Source organism: Vollenhovia emeryi, unplaced genomic scaffold (genome assembly GCF_000949405.1).
Source record: "Vollenhovia emeryi isolate VEMERY1.0 unplaced genomic scaffold, V.emery_V1.0 DF939363.1, whole genome shotgun sequence".
Lineage (NCBI taxonomy): Eukaryota > Metazoa > Arthropoda > Insecta > Hymenoptera > Formicidae > Vollenhovia > Vollenhovia emeryi.
This window is the reverse complement of record NW_011967003.1, coordinates 86,413-100,019: the sequence shown is the minus strand read 5'-3', so window position 1 is coordinate 100,019 and position 13,607 is coordinate 86,413. Positions and strand designations below refer to the sequence as shown.

Here is a 13,607-nt window from a genome sequence, read left to right as displayed (position 1 = left end):
TACGGGTAAACGTTCCCGGCTGGCATCACTGATAGCGAGAGAGGTGGAGCGGCGCGCCGAAAAAAAGTTGTCACGCAGCGAGTGGCGAGCTTCAGTATACACTCCCCGCTCGCCCCTCGCTGCGTGACAACTTTTTTTCGGTGCGCCGCTCCACCTCTCGCTATTAGATGATGCCCCACCGTTGCCTGCCGAGTGCGGCCTGCCGCCTTCTACGCTCTCATTCGCTCAGACATTAAAATTAATTTCTCGATAACTATTGCGAATTTTGCAAAATGGTATAGGACCTTTCTATTCAGTTTGCCCCGGTCTATCTACCATCTACGAGACATACGGGTATTAGGACACACCTTGTATACAGGGTGTCGGATTCGATTTGGACCACTCCAAAGATTATAGTAGATTGGATCAAACTGAGAAGAAAAGTTATATACCATTTTACAAAATCCGTAATTATTATCGCGTAATTAAGAAAAACGTCTGAGCCAATAAGTGCACGGAGGAGCTGAAGGCCGGACTCGGCAGACATGCAAAATGGGGTATTATTCTCCTACCACCAGAAAAACTTTTTTGGCGCGATGTCATATGTCGCGCGTTCGCTCGCTGCGCGACGTTCGCTCGCTCACCGCTTCCCGCTCGCCCCCGTCTCTCATCGATCGATGCGTGACTCCACCTCTCGCTATCGGATCTTGAGAGATGTCAACAGATACACCATTTTGCATGTCTGCCGAGTCCGGCCTTCCGCTCCTGCGTGCACTTATTGGCTCAGACGTTTTTCTTAATTACGCGATAATAATTACGGATTTTGTAAAACGGTATATAACTTTTCTTCTTAGTTTGATCCAATCTACTATAATCTTTAGAGTGGTCCAAATCAAATCCGACACCCTGTATAATAACAGAAAGTTCAATCATGAACGTATTTTGATATAAATCTATAGGAACTAAGACTGCTAATATGGTTCAAACAGGAAATAGTTCAATGGTTTTATACATATAATGTGTATATTTATATACTGCTTTTCAATTATCCTATTAATTTTGTCATTTGATAATTATATACCTATATATAGTCATTATATAATATACCTATATATATATTACATACCTATTTTGCATATTCTTCCAAAGCCTGTTGTCTTTATTGCAATTAAGAATAAATCTTTATTGACATCTATTAATGCTAATTGTCGGTCTTTTATGTCACCAATATAATTTAAGGCCACTTGTGTCACGTTGTACAGGTGTGAGTGCGATTGACCTTCTACTATAGGCTTGTTGTGAGATATTTCCAAGATATGAAGCACTAAATAATAAATAAAAGGCAAATGTTATAAATTGTAAAAATTTCATTGATGATTATTCTTCCGTTGCCTTCTTCCATTCCAAGACCTCTTTGCGCCTACATTGGAGTCACCAACTTATCGCAAGAATAAATGGAAAGCAAATAGATTTTTTATTGATTTATTTTTATTATTTATTATTGATTTATTTTTTTTTTTTATATTTACATCTCATATTTTTTGAGCTTTTTTAACATAATTGTTTTCTACCACATTGCTTACTATAGTCTGCGTTGAAACATCTTTATGATCTTTAAATTTAAATCTTCTGAACAAAGTTACGATGGTTAAATGTTGTAGAAGATGATATGGACAATGTGAGCCGTCACATGAACTTGGATGAACGAAATTAAAACGATACAAGGTGAACAGTTGTATATTTTAGTTACATAAGGTATGATTCGAACGTTTCGGTCACGACATGTGACCCTCTTCAGCTGTACATTTATCAATTTTGTGAACGTTGAAAGTATTTTTATAAATAATAGGAAGAACAAAGAGTTGCTTATAATTAACTATGTATAACGTGGAACGATCCACGCGTATCAGTTTAATACATACTTCCACACACATCACATTGTTGTCTCTAGATACCGCTGTCAAATTCTCTTCATACATGGATATGTTTCTTCGATACCAGAGTAAGTGTCGGACCACTAACATGTACTATGACAGACGAGATGAAGGCGAGAAATTAGGTATCTGACCGTACAACATGATACACCGGAATGCATTTGCATTCGTTGTGTTATTCATACGCGTGGATATGGATACATATACGCGTGGGTGTGGATACATGTGACCAAGCTCACATTGCCCATATCATCTTCTACAACATTTAACCATCGTAACTGATGTTGTGCCCCGATTGCATAAAGAGGTAATGAGGGCACTCGAACAAGCAATGTAAGCATTGTAATTGTAATTGTAATAAGAATAATAGCGTAAGCCAAAAGATTGCGCGATCGAGCCACAAAGGCCCGATCGCGCAACCTAATTAAATTCGAAGAAGAAGTCAGCAAGTTCTCGACCCGATAACGAATAACCTCGATCGAGTACCGAGAACGCTGACCACTCGATCATCGGACATAAAACCAGAGGAACGCCCGAGATCGAGGCACTTGTCAATCACGCGTCATTCGATAGTATACGTTTACGCGCTAAGCATTTGTCCGTCAGGCCTTCGGCCTGTCGTAAACCAACAGTGTAACACTCAGCCGAATAAAGCTACATAGTGATAGTTAAACGGTGCCTTCTTGAAGTGACCTCCGACCAGCCACATCCCATCAAAGAATCCTTTCGGTTCTCGTCAGAGAACACCTCCGGAGTGAGTAAGAAAGAAACTACACCGCGCACGGAGCGGCGCGGCAACAAAATTGGTGGCAGCGGTACTGGGATTGTGAACAACTGAGTCAAGAACACTGCATCAGAGGACCAAGGAACAGCTGAGTAAAGACAACGTGGACTAGCAGAGGACTGCGAACGACACGGACACCCGGTAGCAGCCGACGGTAGCAGCCGACGAGCGATAACGCCGAGGGAAACCGGAGAAGCAGCCCTGACCAGCCTCAACCAGCCGACACCCGAGCGGCACGGAACTACGACAGCAGGACTGATCGAGAAATCAACATGCGCCTGATGTAAATCGTATTGAGACTTTTGTAAAAGCGAGCGAAATTGCCGAAACAAATAAAAGTAGATATCAGGGAGTGGCCCTGCGATACCGCGCGAAATTGATTCGTGGAGGCTGTTAAGCGAAGCAGCCCGAAAAGCGAACGAAAATCCGCGAAATTCACACACGGTCAAACGAATACCGCGAAATAGACGAAACTGTGTCCGCCGAAATTTAGAGGAGTACTACACAAGCGAGGAGTCCGACTCCGACGCCACAGAAGTACCCAATCAGGAAATCGCGACTTCGCCCAAAGTGATTTTGATTTCCGATACGGAACCGGAAAGCAGTCCGGCATATAGCCTAGTAAATAGCCACGAGTCCGCCATTAAAGTCAATCGCGACAGGTAAACCCGATTCGAAAGGACAACGGGACATGGCGCACGCGATAGGAACGGATCCGAACGCAGTCGGTCAAAAAATAGACGAAGCGTTAGGGTTAGTAACCGGGATTAACAGAGACAGTACACTGTTTAAAAGCGGGGTAGTATTGCCCACCGCGCAAAACGACGATATACGAGCTACAGTGTCCGAATTAGTAAGCGTAATACGCGACATGCGGATAGAGATAAGTAAAATCCAAGATCGCGAACGAATACGCGACCCGGGACAGACAGTGGTAAAAAACACCAGCAGACGTGACGATGACATACGATCACCGAATCAATTGACACCGCTTGCACAATATTCCGGTCAGCCGGGAGAACGCAGCACGAACGGAAGATACATGTCCCTAAAGGAAGCACGAAACTCGATTCCCCCGTTCGATGGAACCTCAAGCAAACTTCAAGAATTTTTACGTGTCATAACTTACGCAGTGAAAAGTATCGATCCACTCGACGAAGGAGCACTATTAGAAGGCGTATTGTACACTAAATTAAAAGGCAGAGCCTTGACAGACTTTCGCACTAGAGAGATTAGAGATTTTGAACAATTAAAAGAAGAATTAGTCGTGTGCTATCAAAGTAAGAAGAGCACTACGCACTTGCAACTTGAATTCAACACGTTGAAGCAAAAAACGGGAGAAACCGCGCAAGAATTTGAACTACGGACCGAAAAGTTGGCTAACGAATTATTCGAGTCCATGACAGAAAACATGCATCACCCGTCAAGAATAAAACATGGCATCTTGGAGACGATAAAGCAACAAGCGTTGCAAAATTACCAGCTGGGACTGAGAGACGAAATAAAACTGCTCGTCAGAGCCCGAAACTACGAGAACATGCAAGACGCCATAGCTGGCGCAAGTGCCGAGGAAAAATTTAATAATCCGAAGGAAACGGCACGATATAGAAACGGCTATGCAAACACGCAGCCGAAGGAAAATAAAGCAAAAGTAACATGCCACAAATGCGGAAAACCCGGACATTATAGCAGAGATTGCCGAAGCAGTCGATATTCAAATCGTTTCCAGCTGCCGAAACCCAACACGACACCCCGAGTAAATGCGGTGGAGAAGCACTGCAAACACTGCAAAAAAAACGGGACACGTCCAAGAGGAATGCTGGCAGTTGCACGGGAAACCGAAAAATAATAGCGCGAGATACGCTAAATACAATTACTCGCAAGAAAAAGCGAGATGGAACAGCAATGAGCGTAATAACTACAAAGGAAAAAGCGCCAAGTCAGCAGCAAGCAGTGACGACGATGAGAAGGATGAAAAGAAGAAGCGCCGCGCGCTCGAGTATCAAGTTGCACACGTGAAAGATACACCGAGACGTAACACGGATCTAGATTTGATTAACCTGCCCATTCAGGAAACGAAGCGAAGAAAAGTGAGCATGCTATTTGACACAGGTGCCGCAATATCACTAATTAAAGTGAAGCACTTAAAGGGCGAAGCGCTGATCGAAGAAAACGAAATAACGTTAACAGGCATAACAGGTCACAAGATAAAGACCTTAGGAAAAATCAACGCGACGATAAAGCTGAAAGAAGCGCGAGTAAAACACGCCATGTATGTCGTGAAGGATGACTTCCCAATGGAATATGATGGAATCATTGGAGTCAATTTTGTAAAGAAGCAAAAGGCTAAGTGCGACTACGGAAGAAAACAGGTAACAATAGGACAACAAGTCTTAAAACTGTACCCATACTGTAAAGTAGCACTAAACCCACATCGGCATAATACAAGCCGAGGAAGCATGACCAGGTGTATTCATAGGAAATTGTCTGGTGGAACCAAAAAATTTTATATGCGCAGCAAGCATTTTAAATACTACAGATGCGGTGATAGAGATGCCGATGCCGCAAGTAACCATAAAGGAAGTTGCTCAAAGCACGACCGAAGAAATCAACGTGACACATATAGAGTGTGAAAATGGAGAAATTCCAAGAAGCAAAAGGGTGAAGGCCTTCACACATAAAATTCCGTAAGGACGTAAAACGTAAGCATAAGAAAATCGACCAATCACAGTCGAGAACGTAAGGCAATGACGCAAGCAGTAGCAAATCCAACCTGTTGATTTTCTTACGCTTACGTTTTACGTCCTTACGGAATTTTATGTGTGAAGGCCTTGACCGAGCTATTGCGCACGGAACATTTAAACCCAGAGGAAAGAAAATCAATAATCGACATTTGCACAGATTACAGTGACATATTTCACATGAACGGAGACTTGTACAGAAGCTGTAAAGCACAAAATTGCTACGCAGGCAAATAGCGCCCCGGTTAACGTGCGACCATATCGCCTACCGGAAAAGCACAAGCAGGAGGTAGACCGACAAGTGCAAGAACTACGCGAGAGAATGCGAGCTACGCAACAGACAGCGAAGGAACACTTAATAGTCAAGAAAGAAAAAGCTAAAGCTCAATATGACAAACGAACTAAAGCTGTAGTGTTTAAAGTAGGGGAAAAGGTACTCCTACACGACGAAACCGTAAGGAGAGGACGCTCAAAGAAACTAGACTCTCAATGGATAGGTCCGTACGTCATTACAGAGAAGCACTCGGAAGTAAATTACACAATAAAAATGGGGCGAAGAAGCCTACGAGTGCATGTAAACCGCCTGAAACCCTTTGTAGAACATTAACAAGAAAATACATTACTTAAAACTACAAAAAGGGGGAAGGGGAAAGTACTAAAGGATAAAGGTTTATAAAAACGTTTGTAAAAACCATAACTGTTAAAATAAAAACCAAAACCATAACTGCCTAATAGTTAAGAAGCGCGAACTAGAGACTTGTACGAACAGAAGAAAACTATGTATGCGATCAAACATTTCCGTCATACCACGTGAGCATATGGGTAATATATCGTAGAATGGAAAAACAACGATCTATGTAAACCGCGAACCCGTGACACTGTATAACCACACACTGTAAATAAATATTGTAAGGAACAAGGAAAAAGGGAGAGGGCAACCCATGAGCGGAAAACTTCACCCCTCAGTTTTCCTTCTTCCAAAGGGGGAGGGATGTTCTCTATGTATGCAATCAAGCGTTCCCGACATACCACGTGAGCGGAGACGCACCATGCGAGGTGCAAACCTATGTAAAGGCCCCGGGCCACCTAAGTGCGTGCGAAAAACGACACCTTACGAGCAACCGGACCATTTGGATAACGGTAGAAGAGACACACACCTGGCTATACTCCACGCGAGGAGAGCAAAGAATCAGCGTCCAATGTAACGGATAGCCAGAAATCGAAGTCACTATAAACAACACAGATAAAGTCACTTTACAAGATAAATGTAAGCTAACCACTCCCGACGTAATCCTGAAAACTAAAACACGAATAGGTAATAAAGTAGTACAAACACACCTACCGGGATATAATTTAACAAAAAATACGGTCAACCTCATGGCCGAAGGAAATCATCTAAACTTACAAAGTAACCTAAATTTGAAACCCGTAATAACCAACCCGAAGGAATTAATAGAACTAAGCCTAAGCACACAGGAACTCGAAAGAGAGATGGAACACGGAACGAACGAGCACATATTGGCGAACAGATACGTCGCGTATTCACTAAGCTCGGGTATGGCAATAATTATAATTAGCATAATAGGCCTAAGCGTATGGGTAATATACCGTAGAACGAAAAAACAACAAAATACACCAAACTACGTGAACCGCCAACCCGCGATGTTGTACTAATCATATATTGTAAATAAAAACTGTAAGGAACAAGGAAAAGGGAGAGGGTAAACCCATGAGCGGAAAACTTCACCCCTCAGTTTTCCTTCTTCCAAAGGGGGAGGAATGTTGTGCCCCGATTGCACAAAGAGGTAATAAGGGCACTCGAACAAGCAATGTAATTAGAATAACACTAGCGTAAGCATATTGCGCGATCGAGCCACAAAAGTCCGAACGCGCAACCTAATTAAATTTCAAGGAAGAAGTAAGCAAGTTCTCGACTCGATTACGAATGACCGCAATCGAGTACCGAGAACGCTAACGACTCGATCATCGGGCTTAAAACCAGAGGAACGTCCGAGATCGAAGCACTTGTCACTATCGCGTTATCCGATAACATACTGTACGCGTTATACACTTGTCCGTCAGGCCTTCGGCCTGCCGTCAACCAATCTTGTGAAACTCAGTTAAATAAAGTTAATCTGTGAGATCCAACGGTGCCTTCTTGAAGTGACCTCCGACCAGCCACATCCCATCAAAGAATCCTATCGGTTCTCGTCAGAGAACACCTCCGGAGTGAGAAAGAAGGAAACTACACCGCGCACGGAGCGGCGCGGCAACAAAAGTGGTGGCAGCGGTGGGATCACCGCAACACTTTGTTCAGAAGATTTAGATTTAAATATTTTATTGGAGCCTTATTTAAACATTAATCTTCATGATTCTTCTGCTGATCTGTCTGGATTTCTGCTGCTCGAGACTTTTTCAGGATGACTGGAAAATCCTCTGTAGTCTGAGTTCCTTACGATTCCTTTGATCTGCGTTTGCTCTTTTTGGGCAATGATGGTATTGGTGACAAAAGGTTCCGGTGGCTGTAGAAAACTCAAAATATCCTTTAGAAGCTCTGGGTGTCCAGGCCATGTAGTTGAAGGTTGGAGATGACTTTCTCCGAATGATTGGCGACTAGCGTCTTTTGGCGACTGAGAACTAGACACTAATCGCCAATTAAACGGCGCTTACGCAAAAAGGTGTTAATTGCCCATCATTCGGACCAAGTCACCCTTTTTCCGAGGATCCACTTCTGAATAGAAAGCCTAGAACTCCGGAGCTTCTAGAGGATATTTTGAGCTTTCTGATAGGATCTCAGACTACGGAAGAATTTTCAATTACCCTGAAAAATCATGTACAGTGGAAACCCAGATGGACCATCAAACCGGTCGTAAAGATGCTTCAACTCAGACGAAGCAGCATGGTGGAAAAATATTATAATTACGTGGGTAGGCTGAAAAGTAATGCAGACATGCTTGTAGAACACGAACAAAAACAAATAGCGAGATCGGGCAAAAAGTACATTAAAGTACAATTCTTAAGCTTCAAAATCATATATTTATTTTTCAACATAGTCACCGTTAAGGCTAACACATTTCTCCCAACGTGTAACAAGTTTTTCCATTCCGTCACTGAAAAATTCTTCCGACTTTTCTAAAATCCAGGACTTGACAGCTGCCTTCACCTCATCGTCCGAGGTGTAATGATTACCCTTGAGGTCTCTCTTAAGTAGAGGAAAAAAATAAAAATCACAAGGCGCAAGATCGGGGGAGTAAGGAGGGTGTGGACTCTATTCAAACTTCAGGCATGTCTCTAAACGCAGAGCCTCTGCAGTTGCGCGCGAGGTGTGTGGACGAGCGTTGTCATGTTGCAAGACGGTAAATTCTTCTCAGTACATACAGACTCTAAAACACCTCCGACGTCGAGTTTGTCGTGTTAGAAGCAGCCTGAAGCCAATAATCTTGCGAAACCTGAAGTTTGAACAGATTCCACACCCTCCTTACTCCCCCGATCTTGTGCCTTGTGATTTTTATTTTTTTCCTCTACTCAAGAGAGATCTCAAGGGTAATCATTATAGCACACCTTGGACGATGAGGTGAAGGCAGCTGTCAAGTCCTGGATTCGAGAAAAGTCGGAAGAATTTTTCAGTGACGGAATGAAAAAACTTGTTACACGTTGGGAGAAATGTGTTAGCCTTAACGGTGACTATGTTGAAAAATAAATATATGGTTTTGAAGCTTAAGAATTGTACTTTAATGTACTTTTTGCCCGATCTCGCTATTTGTTTTTGTTCGTGTTCTACAAGCATGTGTGCATTACTTTTCAGCATACCCACGTACGTTAAAAAAGTTATAAAATGTTAATAAATAAAAAATTTAATAAATAATCAATTTTAAAAATCTCTTTACGTCTCCACAACTCTTTTAAGTGCCAAAAGATTGTCGACATACTCCTATGTGTGTAATAAGCATTTTTTTCTTATACATCATAGTTTTTGAGAAATTTTAATGAATTATTTAAAATGGGACACCCTACGTTATATGGTTACAACAGAATTTATTCTTTAAATTATTCTTAAAAATAGAAAACAGATACAATTAATAAGTCGAAAACATTGGAGAAGGTTTGGTAAATATTGACTATAGGGGAGTCAGCTTCGATGACCTTGCCCTTGACATATGTTGTCAAGGTTACCCTCCTGAGTAACCCTCAGAAGGTTTTAACCGTCGCTCGTTGTTTGTTAAAAAGTTATTAAAAAACAATGTCGACCAATTATATTTAATTTTCAGACACAGATATTAAAAATTTTGAAAAATGTTTTAAACAAAAGTTGTAGATCTCTTTGAAATATACATTTTATGTTCTATTCATTTTTACTGTGCGAGTAATAGTTTTCGAAAAAATGATGGACTCTAAATCTTATATCTCTCCTCCCATCTCCATCTGTCGTAAATCATGAAAGTACATGCATGGAGACAGTATGTTCCGCCCCCCCACCCTGCGGGGGGCTCCACTTTGTTAAGATATAACCTAACCCAAACTATGTCCGAGGTGTGGAGTGGATGACGCTTCACGTGAAAAGTCGCAAATCCATATGGAATCGTATATGTACTACAAAGCACATGCTTAGATGAGAGGACAGATATAAGATTTGGGAGTGAGTCCCGATTGCGCACATAACCGATCGGACACGGCCCCAATCGGACACAGTCACGATCAGACACCATTCCTATCGGACACATTCCCGATCGGACACATTTTGCATCGGACACATATGGTTGCAATCGGACATAGATTCTATCGGACACAGTCCCGATCGGACACAGGCTCGATCGGACACGGGCCCGATCGGACACGGGCCCGATCGGACACGGGCCCGATCGGATACGGACCCGATCGGACACGGACTCGATCGGATACAGGCCCGATCGGACACATTTTGTATCGGACACATATGAAATTTCATGTTATAAACACTCGAAATCAATCTAGAGTCACAGTTTGCCTTAAATTTCATGTTATAAACACTTGAAAACCCATCTAGAGTGTCCGATCGAGTCCGTGTCCGATCGGGACTGTGTCCGATAGAATCTGTGTCCGATTGGAACCATATTTGTCCGATGTAAAATGTGTCCGATCGAGTCTGTGTCCGATATAACCTGTATCCGATTGCAACCATATGTGTCCGATACAAAATGTGTCCGATAGGAACGGTGTCTGATCGGGACTGTGTCCGATTGGGGCTGTATCCGATCGGGACTGTGTCCGATCGGGAAATATTGCCATGTCCGATCGGTTATGTGCGAAATCAGGACAATCCCAGATTTTAGAGTCCATAATTTTTCTCGAAAACTATCACTCGTACAGTAAAAATGAATAGGACATAAAATGTATATTTTAAAGAGATCTACAACTTTTGTTTAAAATATTGGTAAATATGCAGAATAGGTCACACCTCACCGATTTCCTCGCCACTTAGATATGTTGTAGGGGAAAGTTTTCTGAGTAATTCCCCGCAAGAATCAAGTGGGGGACGGCATTGGTTTAGGAGATATAACAAATTGAAAACTAAAAATTTTAATACGTTTTCTTAGTAATTTTTATTAAAATGCCTGTGTAGCTACCTTTAAAATCATAAACAAACTACCGTTTTCATTTACAAGGTCACACCTGCCCCCTCCCGCACCAATCGGTACGGGTTGAACACACACACGCGCGCGCGCGCTTAATTCTTCTCGCGGCGCAGACTGACCGAGCAAGCGAGATTCACTCTACACCTCAGACATGATTTGGGTATGGTTATATTTTAACGAAGTGGAGCCCCCCCGAAGGGGGGGGCGGAACATACTGTCTCCACGCATGCACTTCCACCATTGTACTGTTCCACATGGGTTTGCAACTTTCCACGTGAAGCGAGATCCACTCCACACCTCTGACATAGGGTGGGTAGGGTTATTTTTAACGAAGTGAAGCCCCCCTGAAGGGGGGGCGGAACATACTGTCTCCACGCATACATTTTTCTACCCACATATGTATAAGTCACTCCCCTCCACCAAATGTAGATAGAAAAATGTATGCGTGAAGACAGTGTGTTCCGCCCCCCCCTTCGGGGGGGGCTCCACTTCGTTAAAACTAACCCTACCCATCCTATGTCAGAGGTGTGGAGTGGATCTCGCTTCACGTGGAAAGTTGTAAACCCATGTGGAACCGTACAACGCGTGGAATTAGTTTTGCCCTCCCCCTGCCCTTGCTCTTTCCTTACCTGCGTTCAATACTGAAGGTAAATAAAAGCATTTATTGTACATAGGATGTCAGAAAATTATATTTTAGTGGTTAAACATTTTTGTTTATAACTTTTTAATAAACACCGACCGATGGCAAAAACTTCTTGAAGGTCACTCAGGGTCATGATCTTGACAACATATGTCAAGATCAAGTTCATTTGGTTGGCCTTATCTAAATATTTACCAAAAAACGTATTAAAAATTTCAGTTTTCAATTTGTTATATCTCCTAAACCAATGCCGTCCCCCACTTGATTCTTGCGGGGAATTACTCAGAAAACTCTCCCCTACAACATACCTAAGTGGCGAGGAAATCGGTGAGGTGTGACCTATTCTGCATATTTACCAAAATATTTTTTAAAATTTTTAATATTTGTGTTTGAAAATTACATATAATTGGTTGACATTGTTTTTTAATAACTTTTTAACAAATAACGAGCGACGGCTAAAACCTTCTGAGGGTTACTCAGGAAGGTAACCCTGACAACATATGTCAAGGTCAAGGTCAGTGAAGCTGACTCTCCTATAGTCAATAATTACTGAAGATTTCACCAAGAATTGAAATATTTAAATATTTAATTAGATTTATAACATATTAATTCTAAAAGTCTTAAAAAAATACAAAAGCCTACATTTGATAATTACTTCAAATGTAAATATTTAAGATATTATATAATTATTCAAAAATTAATACATATTATAAAAATTTGTAAAACTAATTTATGATTTAAAAAGTTTCAATACTACGAAATTTAAACAATGATTTATATACATATACAGGGTGTCTGATAAGTTTGTTCTCAACCGAAATATGTAGATAGATTAGGGCAAACTGAAGAGAAAAATCAGATACCTTGATGCAAAATCCGCAATAGTTATTGAGTTATTAATTATTACGTCTAAGCGAATGAACGCACGGAAACAGGCTTCCGAGTGTAGGCCGGGCTCGGTGGGCGTAGCGGGCCGCGCGCGAGCGGCGAGCGGTGGGTGGTGGGAGACGAGTGGCGAGCGGAGAGCGGCGGGTGACGAGCGCGAGTGGCCCGCTATGCCCACCGAGCCCGGCCTACAGTCGGGAGCCTGTTTCCGCGCGTTCATTCGCTTAGACGTAATAATTAATAACTCAATAACTATTGCGGATATTGCATCATGGTATCTGATTTTTCTCTTCAGCATGCCCTAATCTATCTACATATTTCGGTTGAGAACAAACTTATCAGACACCCTGTATGTATACATATGATAAAATGTATACGACAAATTATTTAAAAGTATTATCTCATTAACCTTTTAATACAACTTTTAACGGCATTGTGTTTATCTTACGTTTTTCATTGTTTTGATTCCTTATAACTAAAGTATCAGCACACAATGATATGCAAGCTGGATAAAGTGGTTCTGAAGAGAAACCTTTCCATCTTGGATTACCCAGTAAACGGCCTTGATAATTGTACAGTGATACAGTATTCCATTCGACAATTAAGAAATGCCTAGAAAATAAATTATTTTCAACAATTATTTTATCATTAAATCACATTATTGCAAATATATTATTTAATCAGTATTAGGTGCTTGAATTAATTCTCGCTGTTTTTTTGCAACAAAAACTTATTAAAAAAGAGCGAAATAAGAATAATTTGAATACTTTCAAGAAACATCGTAGTAAAGTTAGATTTCTCTCTTAAAGCTTCCTCTATGAGGAAGCCATAACAATGGAAGCAATGTGCAAATTTCTAATTTGCACACTTTCAAGAAACATCGAAAAAAATTAGATTTCGCTCCTAAACCTTCCTCTATGAGGAAGCCATGTGCAAATTTCTAATTTGCACACTTTACTTTATTTTACTTTTTTCTAATTATATATTATATTGTTCTTCAGTTTTTTCAATCCAAATTTCATATATAATTCA

General features: G+C 41.4%; 1 protein-coding gene across 1 annotated transcript in view; it reads right to left on the bottom strand.

Annotated features, from left to right (window-relative positions):
• Positions 1 to 1,187: 1,187 nt before the first annotated feature.
• Positions 1,188 to 13,607, bottom strand: part of LOC105558226 (intraflagellar transport protein 80 homolog) — a 78,689-nt gene continuing 66,269 nt past the window's right edge. Inside the window, exon 7 of the mRNA XM_012005814.1 lies at positions 1,188 to 1,303. Within this exon, the coding sequence (XP_011861204.1) occupies positions 1,265 to 1,303 (39 nt within the window). The 3' untranslated portion in view covers positions 1,188 to 1,264. The remainder of the gene's footprint in view (positions 1,304 to 13,607) is intronic.